At 35.2% G+C, this 21,793-nt stretch overlaps 1 protein-coding gene, 1 long non-coding RNA gene and 1 pseudogene across 3 annotated transcripts in view; 2 read left to right on the top strand and 1 right to left on the bottom strand.

The window, feature by feature from the left end:
• Positions 1-202: 202 nt before the first annotated feature.
• LOC127560040 (pre-mRNA-splicing factor SPF27-like) lies at positions 203-4,918 on the top strand (annotated as a pseudogene).
• A 4,413-nt stretch (positions 4,919-9,331) lies between these two features.
• On the bottom strand, positions 9,332-20,267 carry LOC127560057 (uncharacterized). 2 transcript variants are annotated; one of them, XR_007953271.1, is made up of 2 exons: positions 20,182-20,267; positions 9,332-9,406 (listed from the first exon to the last, which is right to left on the bottom strand). It is a non-coding gene; the product is annotated as an uncharacterized LOC127560057 (long non-coding RNA). The 2 variants fall into 2 exon arrangements; XR_007953270.1 differs by lacking the exon at positions 20,182-20,267 and adding an exon at positions 11,760-12,616.
• A 457-nt stretch (positions 20,268-20,724) lies between these two features.
• LOC127560051 (solute carrier organic anion transporter family member 4C1-like) overlaps positions 20,725-21,793 on the top strand; it is an 88,953-nt gene continuing 87,884 nt past the window's right edge. The window contains exon 1 of the mRNA XM_051994294.1: positions 20,725-21,016. Within this exon, the coding sequence (XP_051850254.1) occupies positions 20,731-21,016 (286 nt within the window). The 5' untranslated portion in view covers positions 20,725-20,730. The remainder of the gene's footprint in view (positions 21,017-21,793) is intronic.

The raw sequence follows: 21,793 nt of genomic DNA, 5'->3' as shown, positions 1-21,793 counted from the left end.
TTTGTATTTAGTTTTAAATAAAAATTCTTTTAAGAAACATAAAGTAAAAAAAAAAAAAAAAGAAAAACAACTAAATTGAAATTAAAAAAAAAGAAAAATAATTTTAATCAAGTCCAACATAGAACTAGATTCTCAATCTGAAAGTTAAAAGAGCTATTTTTACAAATAAAACTAAAGCAACACATGAAAATGTGAACTTGGGATTTTTTTAATATTACAAAGAGTATTTTAAAATCTTTACAACAGTTATTCAACATAATCAGGAATTACTATGTGGGACAAGTGCTAGATGAGCTTTCCCAAATTAACTGATGAGAGACATCTTCAGGTAGAGGCCCAGATACATACCTGGGAGCCATCCCAGCTACTGGCATGTGCCCTTGGAACCTAACTAGCTTCTGGTTTGTCCAAGATTTCAAAAAGACCCGAGCCTTTTCATTGGATAGACTAAAAGGACGTAACCATTTTTGATCAATGTTGTCTGATTCTTGTGGGTCCCATCACTTCTTGAGGTCTGACCTTTAGAGACCACATGACTCTCTGTAACCCAGGGTTCAAGACCGGGAATAGGGATTATTTGACTTAGTCACATTACTGAGAAAGCTTCATTTTATCAGTCCCATTCATTAAGATTCTTTATTAATCATTTAGCTTGTACAAACTATCAGCTATAAAGTTTCTTGCTAAAAGCAATAATCTTTTCTAAAAAACCAAAACACTGAATGTGATGTCAAATGAATCTGACACAAATCACTGTAAATTAAATGTCTTTTCCTTCTGGATAATATCTCCTACCACAAAATAGGCTTTTTAGTACCTCTGCTAGTAATTATTGAAGAGTAGTGATTTCTGTATAATACTATTACAAACTTCCCAGCTACTATTTCCATACCATGCTTCTTCTTCAATCTTTTCCTCACCCCTTACTATCCCTAATCTTTCTCAGAATGTTGGGCTCTGATAGGTGAGACTTTATTTTACCTTATCAAGAACCAGGTCTCAATTCCCAGTCATCATTCCCAAATCATTTCAATCACCTATTTAATTTAATAAGTCATTTAATTTTAAGGTTTTTGTTTGTAATACTAAAAAACCCACTGCTGTTTTTAGAAACTTACGGGAAAAAATATTTTTAAGCTATTGGAGTCTGTTATAGTAAAATTTACTCAATATACCTAATATCCTTTGGTGTTTTGCTTATTCATAATGTTTCTTAAGGCCTGTGGTTTTTTAGTTCTTAATGCCTAATTTTAGTATTTTTTTTTCTGATGAGAAAACTATGGCCATGATATATTAAGCTAGGTATTTTCAATTTGGGACCTTTTCACTTCATTCCACTCCAGTTCTAATACATCTTGACAAATTATGATTTCTTGAAATACAGCAGCTAGGAGTTTTGTTTGCTCCAGGAATCTAGAAATTTCTGTTCCTCAGTCTGTTTTCCAGGTCAATTTTTGGAGGGTGTAAAGAGTTGGCCTTCATGGGATCACTGAGTTATGTTGGTTATAGTTAATTTTTCAGATAATTTCAGATAAAGTTTATTTTCAGATAAAATAAGATTTTCCCTCTTATCTTTTAAGCCAGTATTTTCAAACTTTCAAATTTCAATAGAAAGCATGTGTGTATAATTTTCCTCTCATGAATTCTAATTTCATCTTTCACATTTAGCTTCATTTCTTTTCTTTCTTTTAAAAATTTTATTCTGTATGGAAATGTTTATTGCACATGTTTAACCTATATTGGATTACTTGCTATCTAGGGGAGGGAGAAAAATTTGGAACACAAAGTTTTGCAATGGTGAATGTTGAAAATTATCTTAGCATGTATTTTGAAAATAAAAAGCTATTATTAAAATATATATATAATTTTATTCTGAACTTGAGTCTTAAGGATTTTCCAATTGTACTCATCATATTGTCTATAGAAAGGGACAGTTTTATTACCTCATTTCCCATTCTAAATCCTATTTCTTTTTCTTCTCTTATTGCTATTGCTAGGATTTTCAATGAAATACTGAATAATATTGGCGATTGTTGTTTCACATCTGATCTTTACTGGGAAGCTAGTAAAATCTCCATTACAAATAATGCTTTCTGAAGGTTTTACATATTTTTTATCAACTCAAGGAAAAATCTATTTGTGCCCATATTTTCCAATATTTTTTAATAGAAATGAGTTTTACATTTTATCAAAAAGTTTTTTTTATCTATTGACATAGTCATATGATTTTTTTGTTACTTTTATTGTTGATCTAATCAATTTCGTTAATAGTTTTCTTTATGCCAAACTATCTTTTTATTCCTGGTATAAATCCCATTTGGTCATAATATATAATCTTTGTAATATCTTGTTGTAATCTCCTAGTTAATATTTTATTTAGGACTGTTATATCCATATTCATTAATAAAATTAGGTTATGGCTTTCTTTCTGCTTTTATTCTTTCTAGTTTAGATATCAGTATCATATTTATTTCATAAAAGGAGTTTGGTAGGACCACTTCTTTGCATATTATTCCAAATAATGTACTTAGTATCAGATTTAGTTGGTTTTAAAATGTCTAACAGAATTTTCTTGTAAATCTATCTGATCTTGGTGTGTTTCTTTTTTCCTTTGAAAGTTTATCTACCAAATTTTTTTTCTACTCTAGGTCTATTCAATTATTCTGTTTCCTCTTCTGTTAATCTAAATAGGTTATATTTTTGCAAATGTTCTATTTCATTTAAATTACTATATTTATTGGCATATAATTGAGCAAAATAATTCCTTATAATTGCTTTGATTTCCTCTGTTAGTGGTATATTCACCCTTTTCACTTTTAATACTTGTAGTTTGATTTTCTTCTCTATCTTTTTAATCATATTAACTGATAGTTAATTTATTTTATTTTTTTCCATAAAACCAACTATTTTACTTATTAATACAATGGTTTTCTTACACTTAATTTTGTTAATTTTCCCTTTAAATTTTTAGGATTTCCAATTTAATGTTTAATTGGGGATTTTTAGTTTGCTTTCTCTAGTTTTTTTTTTTAATTGCATACCCAATTCATTGATTTGTTCTTTATTTTACTAAGAAATAAAAGCACTAATAGATATTCTTTAACCTACTCATTCCTTAAGATTGCTTAGTCTCCAATTAGTTTTTATTCTGTTTCTCTGGTCCCTTAATTTTAATAAACATAATTTTTATTGCATTGATATGAAAATTATTCTCTTCTTCTGGATTTATGTTTTAGACTTCTATTAATTTGCAGGGTTTTTTTTTTTTTTCCATTTTATTTGTAATTTTCTTCTGTTTTTATTCATATCTCCAGTATTGGTTCCTAGATTAGGATTTTATGCCAGAATTAAATAATATCCCTTTCCAGGCTCTTGTATTAGGTAGACAGGCTCTGTTTGTACCTGTGCCTTCTATAGTCTGGATGCCACCTGCCACTGAAGTTCTGTTGCAGGAATTAGATTTTATTATCAAAGTAAGCCATAATCCCTTATATGTCACACTTTCCATTGGAATTTTATTGTGGATGTTGGGCTCAGCCCTATCTCTCTCCTCCTTGAATAATTTCTAGTTGAGAGTTGTAGGCTTTTCTTGTTGCCATGACAGAAGTCTCTTTGATAGTACTTAGTTCACACCTTAAAGAGAGTTCACACATTAGAGTTCACACCTTTAAGAGAATTCACACATTAGAATTCATATCTCAACTAGGATTGACTTTGGGAGATTCACAAGTCAGAAACCCACAAGCCCCCACTTTCTGGGAGGAGGAGCCAGATTCATTCCAATTTCCACCTTTGTGCTGGCTAGAGGCTTTGGATTTGTAGGAAACTAGAGACTGAAGCTGATAGAGGCAAAGGACTAGCAGCAAGAGCTCTCAGAACCAAGGAGAGATAGGCCTCTAAGAAAGCTAACGGGGCTATTTTGAAGGAGACAATAAAGGATGTGGACTTTAATCCCTGGCTGCATTTGAGGTGATTATTACTCTGAACTGAAATTAAGGCTGCTTCCAGAAGCTCCCCAAGAAACCTGCTCCCAGAGAACTTTATATTTTAGAGAAGAGAATATTACATTACCTGCAGGATGGCAGTTATGGATGCCCTGCCTTACTTTGATCAGGGTTACAAAGTGCCTGGGGTGCAAGAGGCTGCTGCTGCCTTGGTAGAGGAAGAAACGCGTAGGTACCGGTCTACCAAGAATTATCTGAGCTACCTACCGGCCCCAGAGTACTCAGGCTTTGAGGCTGACATTATGAGAAATGAATGTGAAAGATTGGCTCCCCAACAACCAATTGAATTGCTTAGCATGAAACAATATGAACTTCCACCTCCCTCTTCTGGGCAGAAGAATGATATCACTGCAGGAATGTGTAAACAATTCCATGGCCCAACTGGAGCATCAGGAAGTTCGCACTGAAAATCTTGAGTTGATGTCACAACATGGTTGCAATGCCTGCAAAGTATATAATGAAAATCTAGTTCATGAGATTGAACAAGCCCAGTAGGAACTGCAGAAATTAAGAAAACATATTCAGGATTTGAACTGGCAGAGGAAGAACATGCAACTCACTGCTGGATCTAAATTACGAGAAATGGAGTCTCCTTGGGTCTCACTCGTCAGTAAAAATTATGAGATTGAACGGACTATTGTACAGCTAGAAAATGAAATCTTCCAAATAAAGCAACAGCATGGGGAGACAAACAAAAAAAACATCCAGCAGGATTTCTGAAAAACTGGGTGTAGGGGGAAGGGAGAGAAAGGGCATCTTAGGAATTCTTAAGGCATCAGGAAGCTGAATGATTCTCAAATCATGGTAAAAACCTGTTGAGAAAATGGCAATGACCTGAATAGCCTGTGAATGCTTTAGGAATATGACAGAACCTTAGAAACTGTACATAATGTGTGAATTAATAGTTCTTTGTATTACATTTAATTCCATTTATATATTTCTATGACTAATTTTTACCTTAAAAAAAGAATATTACACTATATGAAGATGATTTAGTTATTTTAGTGGATTGCATGTTCATGTGATGTTGCAGTCTAGTCCATCTATCAATATTTTCTTAGCTGCTTTTAGCATAGGGTCCTGTTGATTAATAATTAATAAAAGTAAATTACTAAGTACCATACCACTGGATTTCCTATTGATCTTTAAAAATGGAAATGCATCTTGTCTGCTTGTTAATTATAAAGTTATACATATAATTTTTATGATTATTTTATATTTTATTTATTTTTATTTTAAATTTTATTATGTTAATTAAAATAGAAACATATACCTACAATTATAAAATATATATAAACATAAAATTATTAAAAAAGCCTTAGAATCACATTAAGACAGAAAAACATTAGAGGTCCCTTCAGTTAAAAGCGGAGAAATAATGCCACAAAAGTGTAAGTGGCAATGTCTGGATTTGAACATTGGTGCTCTAACTCAAATGTCCACACTCTGCATTGTACCACAAAACTCCTTTTTTGTATAGACGCAAAGGAGAGAAGTCATACTGTCAGGTTTGGGCTTAAGAAAAATTTCTTGGGCAGCACTGCATAAGATGGACTGGAGTCAGGGAGAGTTTTGAGGCAGGGAGATTAATTACGACTAATTAAGAGACAACTATTGCAACAATCTAATGAAGGGTAGTGAGGACCTTTAGGGAAGTTTGGAAGAAGGGAGTTTTAGGAGGAAAGATAATGAGTTCAGTTTTGGACATGTTCGATTTGAAATGATTCTGGGACATTCAGATTGAAAAGTCTGATATGTGATTGGGGATCTAGATCTAAAGCTCAGTAGAGAAACTGGGGCTGAACATTTGGGTCTAAAAGTCCTCTGGATAGATTTCTTAGTTAGATTCACGGGAGCTAATGTGGTTGACAAGAAAGAATAGATGAAGAGGGGGAAAGGACCAAGGAAAGAACCTTGGGGAACATCCAGAGTGAAAGGCTATGGATCATGTTCCAACAAAAGAGATTGAGAAACAGAAATCAGAAGTATGGAGTGAACAAAGAAAACAGAATCACAAAACCCAGGGAGGAAACAGTATCCCAGGAGAATGTGGTCAACATCTACTAACAGTATGAAATGCAGGCTATAGGTTAAGCAGCTTTAGAATTGAAGGTGGTGCCTCAGGTATTAAATCAGGCAGGAATAAAGGTTTTAGAAAACACTAAGGGTTAGAGGGATTAGAGGGAGCAGTGAGGGTGAAGAACAAACAGGTTCAGGAGGTAAAAGAGGGATAGATGGAAAAATAGGCAGTTAGAGGCACATAGGAGAATATTAGGTTGTAATTAGCAAACTGGAGTATTTGTGGCCAGATCTAAGTTACAATATTCCCTATGGGTACCTGAGATGGAATAAAAGGAGTTATAATATTTAAGGATGCTAATGAATTGGAAGGTTAAAGAGAGTGTTTATAATGGCCATAAGGATGAGAAGCAGTTTTGAAAACAGAAGGTAGTATTATTGGAATGTTTGCTATCTAGGATATGGGAGAGAAGGAAGGGAAGGAGAAAAATTTGAATACAAGGTTTTTATTGAAAACTATCTTAGCATGTATTTTGGAAAATAAAACAGGAGATAGTTTCTACTCAGCTGAAGTCATTTAGGCGTTTTGTTGCTGTTTGGATGGGACCATTGGCTTTTCTGAGGAATGAATGCTCTTGGGCTGTGGTTATTGATGGCTAGGCGTTAGGAGTGGAATATTGTGGGGCAGGACACTTTTGGAACTGAGGAGGCTTGAGTTTCCCCTCAAATTCCTCTCTTCTACCCCTTTAGACACACTCCCATAATAACAAACATTGTTTTGAATCAAAATGCTCTAGAGAAGACCCAGGGCAGTTGGTTAATTTTGCCCCCAAGTGGATTGATTTTTGGACTTCAGCTCCGGGCCCTTTGGGCAATAAGAATATAAAAACACTTTTAGGACTTTGAGGAAAGCTCCTGGGACTCTAGGGAACTTCCTTGGTAACTACTTATTTCTTTTACCAGTAGCTTTTGCTTTCCTGGTTTGCTTTTTCCTCATTGAAGGGATTATCTTTTACCTAGTGGTTAGAGAAAAGGTAATGTTTATCTGAGTTCTCAGATTTTGAATGATTCATTATACTAAATAGCATTCTGAGCTTGTATATGTACAAATAACATAATTTGCATATAACAAAATAAAGAATCACAAAAGGACATGGAAATCTCATTGACCACAGTTTTAAGAAGGATGCAATATTCAAAATGAAGTAACAGTCCAGAGGCTTTTCTTTAGAAAAGTATTATCTGCTAACATCCAAAAATGGAAGATGCTTTTTGTAGACAAGGTCAATTAAAAATCACAATGCAAGAATATAATCTCTGCTCATAACAGCTTGATTAACATCGTAACTCTTGATTTTGGAAAGTCATAATTATAAAATATTTTAAAATGTAATTAAAAACTAGAAAAAGTTAACAATTGGGGAACCACTGAAAAGTACAATAGTAATAACTAATATTTATCTATCAACTTAACTAATTAGTGAACTACATATTGTATTTTTTGATTTTTCACAAGTTTTATAAAGTAGGGACAATTACTTCCCCAATTTCCTAAATGAAAAAACAAAAGACAGAGTAGTTATTTGGTTTGCTCAAATTCACACAACTCATTAAGGCATGGTTCAAATTTAGGTTTTTTTTATACTGTGTCTAGCATGGTCTCCATTAAAACAAGTATATTTGTAAAGGAATATTATTACTTTGTCAGAAATGACATTTATAAAAGTGTATTTACATTATCATAGATATTTGAGGAACTCAAAGAAATAAGGAAACAACTGCATGATCTGATATAGAGCTAAGAAACCAAAAATTTTGAAAAGAATACTTTAAAATGAATGGGATGACCCCAGTGAAGACCTCTCATAACAATGTGGTCTTGACCTATACCCTAATTGTGACCTGAGACTTTGCAATAACAAGTTGTGCTAGAAAAGTTGCAGGTGTTCATTTATCTTAGATAAACTTAGATTTCCCTCCTTTCTCCCCCTGACCTTTTCATTAACATTTAAGTACCAAATACAGTAAAGATTGTGTTATTGACTAGTATTCTTTGTTTCTATATTTAAAATAGAATATGAGTCAGGACTCCCTAGCCAATGGGAAAAAGGGGCTTCTCTTACATTTTACAGTTTGTGTTTTGCACTCCTCTCTGTTGGGAATAGACCTTTCTTGAAAGATCAGACTAAATCCTTTTTTTTTTTTGCTTTATACCTTGAAAGTCTCTGATTTTAATTTGGGTAAGGGTTACTGTCTCACACACAAAAAAACTATTGTAATATAAAGGAAGCATACTAAAAATAGTTGAACTCAGATTAAAGGCAATTATCAGTCTTTATTCTAGAAGTCAGAAAATAAACCACATTTCCCTCCTCCTAATACAGATGTCATAGATTCTAGGAAGATGGAAGTATCCACTGATTTTAATTAGCTGATTTTCACTGCCTGAGGGAGAGGGAGGGTTCTAGAAAAGAAGAAATATGGAGTGTGCCAAAGTCTTAGCTCCTAAGATTTTGGGGGCATGCTGTACAGTTACTTCTCCTAAAACACTTGTTTTGGTATCACGTCTATGTATTGTAATATTTATGATTTCTTAACACATATAATAAAACCATGCTACCATTATTATGAGATTTCTTTTTTTTTAATGTCACTGATAAATTTGTGGGATTATTCATAGTGTGTAGATTTTTAGTGTCTTATAAGTTTCATTATAGCACAATTGACTGTATTTCTGAGTGACCATTGAGTAAAGAACAACAAAAATAGTATTTTGAACAAAGCATCTGCATACACATCAGTCTTACTAGAACTATTATATATGCTGAAATAATAGCTGATGTTGTTACTTATCTTAGGCAAGCAGCATCAAACTTGGCTCTGGTTAGCTGAAGGTTCATATTGAACTTTGCTATATATACTGTATATATAATCTATATCTATAATATAATCTATACATAATGTATAGATGTCATTTTCTCAGTGCAGCTCAGCAAGCTTTCTAGGCTTGCATCTGGGAGAGGGGTTTAAATAAATCAATACCTGTACATGGTAAGGTCAATAAGCATTTATTAAGTGCCTGTTATATGCCAGGTAATGTGCTAAGTGTTAGAGATACCTAAGACTGAAGAAGCTAACAATCCAATGGTGAGTGGGAGAACATGCAAACTATTATGTGCAAATAAGTTATCTATAGGAAGATTGGAAATAATCAATGAAAGAGGTGTCAGAATTAGAAGAAATTGGGAAAGGTATCCAATAGAAAATGTAATTTTACCTGGGATTGGAAGGAAGCCAGCTGAATAGTCTTTTTTTTTTTTTTTTTGGCATTTGTCTGTTTATTCAAAAGACTTGGTAGGTTTAAGGTGTAAGATTCGAGGCATCTGCAATCACATTTGCACGAGTGAGTTATTGAAATGGTTTAGCAATAGCAGCACCATTCTTAACTATTTTGTGATTAAAAACTGCAAAGCTAAATTTATTATACCTGAATGAATACCATCTTAATTGTTCTAATATAATTAAGTCTGGTCTTAGTTATTTTGATTCAAATAATTAAATTATGTTTCTTAAAAAATGTGTATGGATGTAATTCAAGTGGTGGTATTATTGTTGGGCAGTAGAAGTTGTTGTGTGATATGTTCATTATTTTACATAATTATCTAATCTGCAGTATGCCAATTTTATAATTAAAGTAGCATTTAGATCATTCTAATTGTTATCTGGCAAGCTATTAAAAATTTCTCCTTTTTTTGGTTAAGAAAGAGAAAGCCTTAGAGAGATTTTTTTTAAGTCTCACAAGCCTACTTGAGAAGTGCATGTAACTTTTATGAATTGGTGTTCACTCTTTATATGAATATATGACCATATCTTTAACTGAAGTTATGTAAAACTTTCATTTTTCAATTGAATAGCTTCAGAGCAGCTTTCTCCAACTGATCCAACAATTAGATCAGTCTTTTCCCCAGTGCTTAAACAGAAATTGTAACACTGACACTAATTCCTCCATTATCTGTAGGAAAGTGTCTAGTGCCCTTAAATGCCTTAAGACTTATGTTCTAACTAGTAACTGATCAAAACTGATCTTTTTTTTTTCTTCCTCAGACATAATGATTTCACAGTCTTCTCTTTGCAAGTCCAAGATCAAAAACTGCTGGCTGCTTATTGCAGAATGAACTAGTTAATTTTAATTCTTTTGTTTCGTTCCTGGAGGTAGCTAGGTAGTTAGTGGGTAGTACTGGGTTTGGAGTCAGAAAGCCCTGAGTTCAAATATGATCTCAGAACCTTAAAAGCATTTTGCAAATTACTTAACTTTTGTTTGCTGTAGTTTCACTTCCTCAACTATAAAAATGGGGACATTACAGATCGGCTAGAATGACAGGGAAAGATAGTGCTGAATGTTGGAGGGGATATGAAAACTGGGACACTGACACATTGTTGGTGGAATTGTGAATACATCCAGCCATCCTGGAGAGTGATTTGGAGCTATACTCAAAAAGTTATCAAACTGTGCATACCCTTTGATCCAGCAGTGTTACTACTGGGCTTATATTCCAAAGAGATCTTAAAGAAGGGAAAGGGACCTGTATGTGCAAGAATGTTTGTGGCAGCCCTCTTTGTAGTGGCCAGAAACTGGAAAGTGAGTGGATGCCCATTAATTGGAGAATGGCTGAATAATGAATGTTGTGGTATATGAATGTGATGGAATATTATTGTTCTGTAAGAAATGACCAGCAGGAGAATTTCAGAAAGGCCTGGAGAGACTTACATGAACTGAAGATGAGTGAAATGAGCAGGACCAGGAGAGCATTATGTACTACCATGTACTTCCACAACAATACTATATGATGATCAATTCGGATGGATGTGGCCATCTCCAACTATGAGATGAACCAAATCAGTTCCATTTGTTCAATAATGAATAGAACCAGCTACACCCAGCAAAAGAACTCTGGGAAAAGAGTGTGAACCACTACATAGCATTTCCAATCCCTCTGTTTTTGTCTATCTGCATTTTTTATTTCCTTCACAGGTTAATTGTACACTATTTCAAAGTCCGGTTCTTCTTGTGCAGCAAAATAACTGTATGGATATATATACATATATTGTATTTAACATATACTTTAATATATTTAACATGTATTGGTCTACCTGCCATCTGGGAGAAGGGGTGGGAAGAAGGAGGGGAAAAGTTGGAACAAAAGGTTTGGCACTTGTCAATGCTGAAAAAAATTACCAATCTTGTAAATAAAAAGCTATATTTAAAAAAAAAATGGGGACATTAACAGCATCTAACTAACTAGCAGGGTTGTTGTGAGGATCAAATGAGATAATTCTGTAAAGTGCTTAGTGAAACACACTGCACATAGTAGGTGCTACATAAATACTTATTCCCTTTTCCCATATGCAATAATATTAGCTAATATTTTATGAAGTGCTTTTTACATACTATCTCAAGGTTTGAAAAATGCTTTTTATATACTGTCTCATTTTATCTTCATAATCATTTATAGAAAAGGAAATCATGGCAGGAAAAAGTCCAAAAAATGGTTTCAGATCACACACAACTAATTAAATTTTTGAGTCAACATTGGATTCAAATCTTCCAGACTCTAGGACAGGTATCTTATCTATTGTAACACCTAGCGGTTTACCTCTCCCTCCCTTCTTCCTTACTGCTTGCCTGCACCCCCAATACAACTACTTATTTGTGATAAATAAATTTTAAAAACTCACTGGATTTTGAGATGATACGGTTAACTAGTATTTCTTCGAGATAGTTTCTGAGTGCTTCCACCACAGAGGAATCATTTTGATGCGAACTCATGTTCATGTTCTATATAGGCTTTGTGTTCTCCAAGTGATGCTGGGTGACAACTTTCCATTAGTCTTCTTTTTCTATCTTGAGTTTCTTCATTTAGCAGATCTGGGAGTCTACTCTATTCCTTATATATCCACTCCATATGCCATCATTTTGTGGCTATGTACAAGAAGAGTCTGATTGCATCTGTAGCTTGTCCTCTTCCTAAAATCAAAATTCCTTAATCTGACCTAATTTCCCCCTCTCCCCCAATTTTTTTTTATTTTATCCTTTAAATATTATTCCAATTCTCCCAGACTTTGTCCTTATCACTTCAAGCATTTCCCTAACTTCTCCTTGATTTTATCTTTTAAGCATTCCCAACCCAGTCCTCCCTGATTTTAGCGCCCCAATTTTATCCTTTAAGCATCTCCCCAATTCTTCTCACATTCCTTCAAATCTCTTATCTTCCCAAACTCTCTGGATTTCTTCTCTTTTCTTTCAGTCTAAAGTATGGCACAAAATCCTATTTGGATTATGTCTGTGACCTTTACTCATTAAAAAGGTACCTTTTGGCAGGAAGAATACCTCACTGTGATTTTTCTCATCTTTGTTCTCCCAAACCTCTTCAGATGATCACATCACCTTTCTTTAACAGCTAGGTATCAGTAAGCTGGATTTGATGGGTTATACCTCAAACACATTCTACATCCTATTAATTCAGCAGGAACATGCCTGTTCTCTTGCTGAGATTCAGTCTCAACATTTCCTTCTACTCTTTTGTTAATGGAGAGTCTCCAAAGTCAAACACCTCGGGATCCAAATGAGAGTTTGAATAGGTAGGGTTTCAATGATATCACTGCCACTTGTCTCCTCTCATAAACCTCTGTACATTCTTGTCCTGGTTTTTTTCTTGAAGCATCCCGCTAGAACTAGTCCCAATCAATGTTTACATTCCTATGAATGCTAAAAGGTTTAGACATACCTGAGACATAAAAAATATTTAATTTTCTGTTCATTCCAACTTAACTTCCTTAAGGCAATCTCAAGCTCAACTTTGTGTATCACTTTCAAGATCAATAAGCCTTCTTGATGAACCCAACAAACCTGAGCTCTGTCAGAGGATTTAAAGGTTTTTCTTTCCCTATCACATGTCATAAAAATACTAGAAAATGATGGCAGAGATCCATATTCTAGAATAGGATTGCAGATCAAATTCTAAAATTTTACCTCTATACAAAGTCCTGTAAATCCAGTGGAATACATCCATAGGGAATTGTCTATTTTTTGTGTTCCAGTCCATATCTGATACCTTAAATCCAATATGAACAAATGAACAAAAATGAACCCATTATTATCTTTCCTTCCAAACCATATTATTTTCAGGGGTAATTTCAGCTGGATAACATGAAAGAAAAGTGTTATAAAAAAGTTAAATAAAAAAAAAGGTTGATGGAGCTTTCTTTTAAAGTAGCAATCAGAAAAGCAACAAGTATGAAAAACTTAAATTACAAACTCATAAGTTTTTAGTTTAAAAAGAGGAAAAAAAAGAAAAAATTCCAACTTATAAACTTAAAAGTTACATTGCCTAGTGCCTTTTTTTTGGTACATTACCTAAAAATTATTGTATACATGCATATGTGTGTGTATTTTATTCTCCTCTTCCTTCCTTCCATTATAGGTTAAAAACCATTTTTTAGATATATTCCTCTTGGGTAAAAGTTTGTATAAAATCATATTAAATGGCTTTTGGCTATGTACCTGGGAGGTTAATCACAGCCTTATGTTCTTTCATTCTTATCATTTCATCTAACTAGGGGGGTTTACATGTTTAGAGGAAGATGCCAATTTTTGGTCTAGAATATCTGCCAACGATGGGTATGTACTGAATAGAGCAGACTCTCAGATCTGCCAAATTAAGAAACTTAGGATAGCAAAAGAAGACTAATGGGAAGTTGTCACCCAGTCAGAGTCACTTGGAGAACACTGAGCCTATATGGAACATTAAGCATTTAACATATTCTTGTGGGTTTCTATAAGAACAGGAAATGCAAAGAGAAAGGAACTCACATTTAAAGGGAGGACAAAAGGCCAACAACTGTGCATAGATGAGGTCTGGGATAGATTCAGGGAGGCTGAATAAAAAAATACAGAAGCCCAGCTACTCACAGAGGCAAATTGGGAGGAGCACTGAAATTCTACCTGACTATAAATGGAACTTTCCATTTTTAGTTTTTAGTTCTTTAAGTGGACTTTTTACAGTTATGCCCCAGATGCAGATCAGGTAGAATTCTTAGCTATATTCTTTTCACTGAAAAAAAATCTTAACTTCACAGTTACCTTATCTAATCAGAAAGCCAAATTATGATGTTAAATAAAAACCTGCTCTCCTATAATTCCCGTAACTCTTTTTTTATGGTGCTAAATCCATTTCAGAGTTAGCCCTTAATCCCCTACTTGCCAAATTTTAGTGGCTAACGGTATCTTTCCCCCTAGTTAAATAGTGAGGGCCACTAAGGAATTTGCCTTTCCCCTTAGTTAACTGCTAGCCCCTTTCCTAGCTAAAAACTCTTATGAATTTAGCCCACTCTTAGAAGTCTAATAAATCTTTGCCCTTAATTTGGAGGATATCTAAGTCTACAAGTTCTTTTGAGATAATCCATATTAGCCCATAACTCCAATACACTTTTATGGTAACACTTTATATCCTATCATTTGGGCCATGTACAAGAGTCTAAGTGCACCTGTAGGTCAATTTAGACAACGCATGCACAGATTAAAATATAATTTATATTATATATATGTATATATAATATTACATAAAATATAATAAAATTAAATATAAGGTGGTTTCAGAGGGATAACTGGAAAGAAGTGTCTTACAGAAGATTTTAAAAAGAGAGATTGGTAAGAGTATCAAAAAATTAAATTATAAAGTCTGCAGTTTTTAGTTAAAAAAAAAGACATTCCAATTTAAAAATTCAAAGTACATTAAAAAATAGAAACAAATTTAGATACCTAAAACAATGGAGCTTTTTGGAATTGAGTCTGAGGTTGTCTGCCTAGCCCAGGGTTGTTTAAAGGCAATTTAAGGATGCTGTTTAGATAATATGGTCTGTCTCTAAGGCAATGCAAATACAATCATTGAAATCAGGGATATTTTTTTTTCTTCAATTCTTTTTTTTAAAATTAAAAAAAAAAACATTTTTTAAGTTCCCCTCACCAAATTAGACAACTAGGAAGTATTGAAATATTCTTACAGATAAGCTCCGATATATAAGATAAGAGTATAGCCAAAAACCACTTGATATGACTTTACAAACTTTAACGGAAAATATCTTAAAAATTGTTCTAATCTCATTAAACACAAGAGAAGCCATATTCCCAGTACTGTTCTTATCTCTTTGGTATGACCAAAGCTTGTTCAAACCACCCAATCAGTAAAAATCCTGCATATAAAGGACTAATCCTTCCTCAGAGCAGATGTACTGGAGATATTGTTGCTCTTAGTGACCAAAGCAGTATCCTGTATAAATAAATATCCCACTTGCTGTGTACCCATCATGCCGTAGCTGACAAAGACAATGTGCATGCAATTTTGCTCTCTACTAGGCCCTTTCCTAACTCTAGACCCTTTAAATATTTAACTTCCCTTTAAATGGTGTTCTGTCCTTCACAGCCAGCTGCTAGGTCATCTTGATTAGTCTGTGTATCTTTAATAAAGTAAAGGAGTCATTATAGCATATATTCTGCGAGTTTTTCACATTCTGACCATTTCCCCGGAACCTGGTACTTTATCAGTTGGGTTCTCCCTCTAGAAGTAAGCTATCTCAACTCAACCAAGAGAAAGATCCAGGTCATTCACAGAAGGGGAAATATCCCAAAATCTCTAGGTAAGCAAACTGGAATTCAATGGCACATTCTCTTAGACACACCCAAGAGTTTTTTTTCCCCTTCCTGGATAAAGTCCCAAAGTGGTTAGAAACCACTTATGTCTTAAAGAAGGTATCTATTCAAAACTGGAACCAAATTTGCCCCACATGCAAGTATGCAGCATCAAGTCAGCATTTTATCTACTAAAAAGGTGAATCTCAGGCAAAATGTTTCAGGTTTGCCTAGAAATTTGGATTACACGTAGGTAGGTACACACACACACACACACACACACACACACACTGGTCTTCCCTCCACACCAATATCAACTTTGATATCTGTTAAATGTATATAATACACAAATATCTCTCTCCAGGTTTGAGAAATTTTTTTTTTTGAATTAACTTATTAAGGGCCTTCTACATTTCATGAGCTGTGGCAAGCAAAGGGGAGAGAAGGGAAGAAACAAGAATTTATTAAGGGCCTACTATGTACCTTGTACTGAAGTAAGTGCTTTGTAAGTATTATTTTTCAAGCTCCAAAAATAAATAAACAATACATTAAAAAAATATTTTCTGTCTTCCTGGACTTTATTTTCTATTATATATCCATAAACAAAAAATTACAATATGTGCCAGATAAAGTGATTTAGCAGAGTAGTAAACACAGGCCACTTATTGGGTTGGATCAAGAAGGCATGAGAAGGAATGTGCCCATTTAGAAAGATGATTTTTTGAGACAAAGTTTAAAAGGCTCAAAAATGCCAAGTGGAAGAAGTGTTTAGATTTTATATTATAGGCAGTGGGGAACTACTGAAGCTTCTTGAGCAGAAGAACGGTATGGTTAGATCTTTAAAATATGAATTCGAAAGCCATGTGAAAGCTTAGAATCAGAGAAGAGAAACTGATGCAGGATACTAGCTATAAAGCTATTGAAATAGTTCAGATGAAGGCCAATAAGGGCCTGGACTGGAGTGATTATGTTATCACCAAAGAGATTCCTAAGATTTAGTTGGTAGGTTAAAGGAGACTGGGCAATTGATTATATTTAGGCTGTGAGAGAGAAAAGAAATGGTGATGATTCTTAGGTTATAATCTTGAATGATGGGAAGAATGAAGAGGAGAAATTGGGAGATGAAAAATCCCAAGAAATGGCAATTGAGGAATGGCTGAATAAGTTATTGTATATTAATATAATGAAATATTGTTAAGAAATGATCAGCAGACTGATTTCAGAAAGGCTAAGTGAGGTGAATAGAACCAAGAGAACATTATATAAAGGACCAGCAAGATTGTGTGATAATCAATTGTTATGGATGGGACTTTTTTCAACAATGAAGTGATTCAAGGAAGTTCCAATAAACTTATAATAGAAAGAGCCATCCACATCCAGAGAGAAGACTAAGCATGTGGATCATATTTCATCATTTTTGTGGTCTGCTTGCTTTTTGTTGTCTTTCTCTTTTTTTCCCTTTTTGATCTGATTTTTCTTGTGCAAGCATGATAAATGTGGAAGTATGCATAGAAGAATTGCACATATTTAACATATATTTGCTGTCTAGGGGAGAGAATGGGAGAGAGAAAAAATTTGTTACATAAAGTTTTACAAGGGTGAACATTGAAAATATCTTTGCATATATTTTGAAAGTAAAAAGCTATTATTAAAAAAAAAAAAAAAAGGAACTGTACATGTTTAACCTGTATTGGATTACTTATTGTCCAGGGGAAGGGAAGATGGGGAAAGAGAAAAAAAAAATTTGGAACACAAATGTGTTCACAAAAGTGAATGTTGAAAATCAACTCTGCATATATTTTGAAAAATAAAAAGCTATTATTATTTTTTAAAAATCCTAAGATAAACTGTGATATTAGGAGGAGTAGGTTTAAAGGAAAAGATAATGAGTCCAATCTTGGACATAAGCATATCAACTTTAATATCTTTATCATATCAATCTTTAACATCTAGACTAGAGGACAGTGAGAAGCAGTGGACTTAGAAATGTTCATTTCCATTTGAAAACTTTCAGATCTCAATTTATAACTCTATTTACCTTTGTTCTTTCTCCATACCTTATTATTTATTTGAACTGAATGCCTTGTAGAGATATCTCAAATTCATGCCCTAAACTGAACTCTTTCCTCCAAAACTTGTTTGAAGAAGAGGGTTCAACACACTTCTAGTCACCCACGTTCTTTTTTTTTTTTTTTAAACAACTGTATTTTATTTTTCCAAAAACATTTTCGATATTCTTCCTTGTAAGACAAATCCAATCTAAATTCCAAATTTTTTGTTGACTTTCATCCCAATCATGCCCTCCCAATATTTCTAAAACTTATTTCTGCTTTTGTTCCCTTTGTTTACACTACTATCCTAGTTCAAGCCCTTATCATACTATTACCTGAGTGAAACTATCACGATGGTCTTCTCTTTTGTCCCACTGCCTTTTACTTTCCTGATTCAATCTATCCTCTACAATAGGTATCAATCTGATTTTCCTAAAACTCAAGTCTTACCATGCCATTCCCTTACTTTAAAAAAAACGCTAGTAGTTCCCTGTTATCTACAGAATTAAATAAACTCCCTTGTGTGGCTTTTAAAGAACTTTATGATCTTTCCTTAACCTACCTCTTAAAAACTGGAAAATGAATGGATGCCCATCAATTGGAGAATGGCTGGGTAAATTGTGGTATATGAATGTTATTTCTGTAAGAAATGACCAGCAGGATGAATACAGAGAGGACTGGCGAGACTTACATGAACTGATGCTGAGTGAAATGAGCAGAACCAGGAGATCATTATACACTTCGACAACGATATTGTATGAGGACATATTTTGATGGAAGTGGATTTCTTTGACAAAGAGACCTAACTAAGTTTCAATTGATAAATGACGGACAAAAGCAGCTACACCCAAAGAACGAACACTGGGAAACGAATGTGAACTATCTGCATTTTAGTTTTTCTTCCCGGGTTATTTATACCTTCTGAATCCAATTCTCCCTATGCAACAAGAGAACTGTTCTGGTCTGCAAACATATATTGTATCTAGGATATACTGCAACATATCCAACATATAAAGGACTGCTTGCCATCTAAGGGAGGGGGTGGAGGGAGGGAGGGGAAAAAAATCGGAAAAGAAACGAGTGCAAGGGATAATGTTGTCAATATAAAGTAATCATTAAATAAAAAATAAAAATTAAAAAAAAAAACCTACCTCTTAAATCTTGGCAATACTTTACTCTTTACCCACCATAATCCAGACCAACTGTCCTTATGTTTCTCCTTGGATTGGATAAGAGTAGATCTTCTGATTCCATTCCTTTGAATGCATCGACTATCCTGTATGTCAAGAATGAACTCCTTTTCTTAACTCTTATCTCTCAAAACACTTAAATTTGTTTCAAAACTCAGTCCACATCACTCACATTCTTTACGGATTCTTCCTTCTTTGTATTCTCTTCTTCCACATACTTCTGGGGTTCATTCTCTCAAAATCACCTTGTACTTTTTTCTTATTTCTACTTAAATATTCCCTTGCTGTTTCCAATAGCTATACCAAAGGTTCATTCAGAACAGCTGTTTCAGGGTTTCTCTTTTGTTTTTGTAACCACATCACCTAGCACAGTGCCTGGGCACAAAGATGCTTAGTAATATTTCGTGATTAGATTGATGAATGGTTAGAAAATATAATATGATATATGATGGATGGAGAGAACACCAAAGAATGAGACGTAACTGACAGAGAGGTGTGCAGGAAGTGAAGTGAAGAGCAAGATTCCATAATGGAATAAACTGTGGATCCACAGTGACTGTTGCCAAGAAAGGTGTCATCAGAAACAATACTTTCCTCCATATTAGGTTATTACTGAAAAAGGGTCAGCCCCAGAGTGGTCAAGAAGGGGTCAATTTCTGCCTCTAACATACTTAACATCTAAAGGCTTCAAATAATTCTTTAAATTACATAAAAGTTGCTGCTGTGTTTTGGCATAGGAATTTCCAAGTCTAGGAGATCTTTATATTGACATCACAGGTCTAGACAAAAAGTTTCATTTTTGATTAACCGTTTTATCTCAAAAATAGAAAATACTTGACAGTAACCAAGTTGAATCTTTGATACACATATAAATTGCATCAGTGATATAATACTGTTTTGAAATGATTTCTTAATTTATATTTCATAATTCTATTGGAAGCACAAAAGAAAACAATTTCGAAAGACTATTGGAGGGAAAGGGTCAGGTTTTTGTGATGTTCTGATGATCCCAAATGAATGGGCACTCCTCTGGGATTCCAGAACTAGTTTCTTTTTGATAACAAAGGAAAGGAGGAGGGGAAAGGGGAAACAAACAAACCTTGCAGAATGTGGTCCAGAAGCAAGAACTGTGTTTATTCCTTCAGTGTTAACCCCCACGGGGTCCAGCTAACATGAATACCACACCTTCAGTCCCGAGGGAGAAATACAACAGGCTGAGGGGACATTCTTACCTTTGGGGCGAGTTTCCCGTTACCTCTGTTCCTCGACTCCGTCTGATTAAAGGCAATAAAGAAGAAGTTGCATCACAGCTACTGCAACTGTTTCCTCCTCCTCTTTCTCCTCCTCCTCCTCCTCCTCCTCCTCCAACTACTCTTCTTCATCCTCAGGTGTTGGTTAGCGCAGTCCTCCGGAGACCCGGGGCTTGAGTGGAATCTCTGTAGCCACTAGAAGCGTGAAGAACGAGGTCCAAGTCAAGGTCAGAGGCATTTGTGGGTGGGAAGCAGTGGGGGTTACGCTCTCGTTCATGGCCAGCCTAACCGCAAGGCATTTTCGGCACAGAAGAGGAGCGAGTGGAGTCCGCAGCTGACAGGTGAGATTCCCGTCTAACTCGCCTTCTCCCCGAAGCGACGGCGGCAGTGACTGCTGCTGAGGTGGGTCAAGCAACACTAAGCGGAGGAGCGGGCTGCCCAAACCGTGCCCCGCGACGAGCTCCTGGAGAGGTGGGCGACTTTTAATTACTTCGAGGGCTCCCAAAGAGAGCCTGGAGAACTCATCTCACCATGGAGGGACCGAGAGGCGTAGACAACCTGGCTTTCGTCCCGTCCAGCCCTGGCCCCACTCGTCATTTACCGGCATCTCCAGCCGAAGTTGAGGTTTCCGTCTCGACTAATGCCGAAGAAGAAAAGACGCTGCCCCCGCCGACTCTGCCCCCGCAGCCGCCACCTGCGCCCCCGGAGCTGGAGGAGGGTCCCTGTGGCTGGGGGCGCTTCACTCCCGACTGTCTGCAGCACTGCAACAACCCCAAGGGCTTTCTGTTTCACTACTGCCTCCTGGCCCTCATCCAAGGTAACCACAGATTCGGGTTCTGGCTCCTGGTCCCTTGGGGAACTCCAGAGCATAGCACCGTGGGCTGAGCCGCCTCTCGGACCCCTAGTAATTGAGTGGAGGTGGGAAACGCGATCGAGCGAGCCGGGCTGTAGGCATGTGAGCGTGGGTCAACTTGGGTACTGGACTGAGTTTCACGACTTGAAAAGATCCGCGTCCTTCCTTCAGATAATTACAACCTAAGCTAAATATTTTGGTTTCAGCTCTTAAAAAGAATATATAACTACCCCATAGCTCATTTTATCTGTTCATTTTAAGTAGCAGAACCCATCCACACGACTTGTAGAAACTTTTAAAAAGGCAATGCTGCGGCTTTTCTGGCGATTCTTTAAAAAATGAAAAGCACTGGGATTGCCTTTGGGATTTAGATCCCAAACAACCGTGTACGGATACGTTGAAAACCTTAAGGTTTCTGTTGTTTATTAATCTATCTTTTTAAAGAACAAACCTTAAAGAAAGTTACAAATGAAACGGTAGATTTCATCTGAATTATGTTCCTGAGGTTTAGATATCTGTTTATGTTGGATTTTTTGGGATTACAGCAGATGGGTAATTTTTAGCTACCTTTTTAAGTGTAGAATGTTAATCAGAATTACAAACTATAGGTGATGTGAAAGTAGATAGCTTTTCAAAGGAAAAAAAGTTAACATCTTTTGAAATGTTAAAGAAGGGCAAAAGAGATGTCCAGACAAAACACCCTCATTTTTGATTTAGAAACCCTCCCTTCCTCCCCACCCC

This window comes from Antechinus flavipes, chromosome 1 (assembly GCF_016432865.1).
Source record: "Antechinus flavipes isolate AdamAnt ecotype Samford, QLD, Australia chromosome 1, AdamAnt_v2, whole genome shotgun sequence".
In the NCBI taxonomy this organism is placed as follows: Eukaryota; Metazoa; Chordata; class Mammalia; order Dasyuromorphia; family Dasyuridae; genus Antechinus; species Antechinus flavipes.
This window is presented reverse-complemented; position numbering and strand designations above follow the sequence as displayed.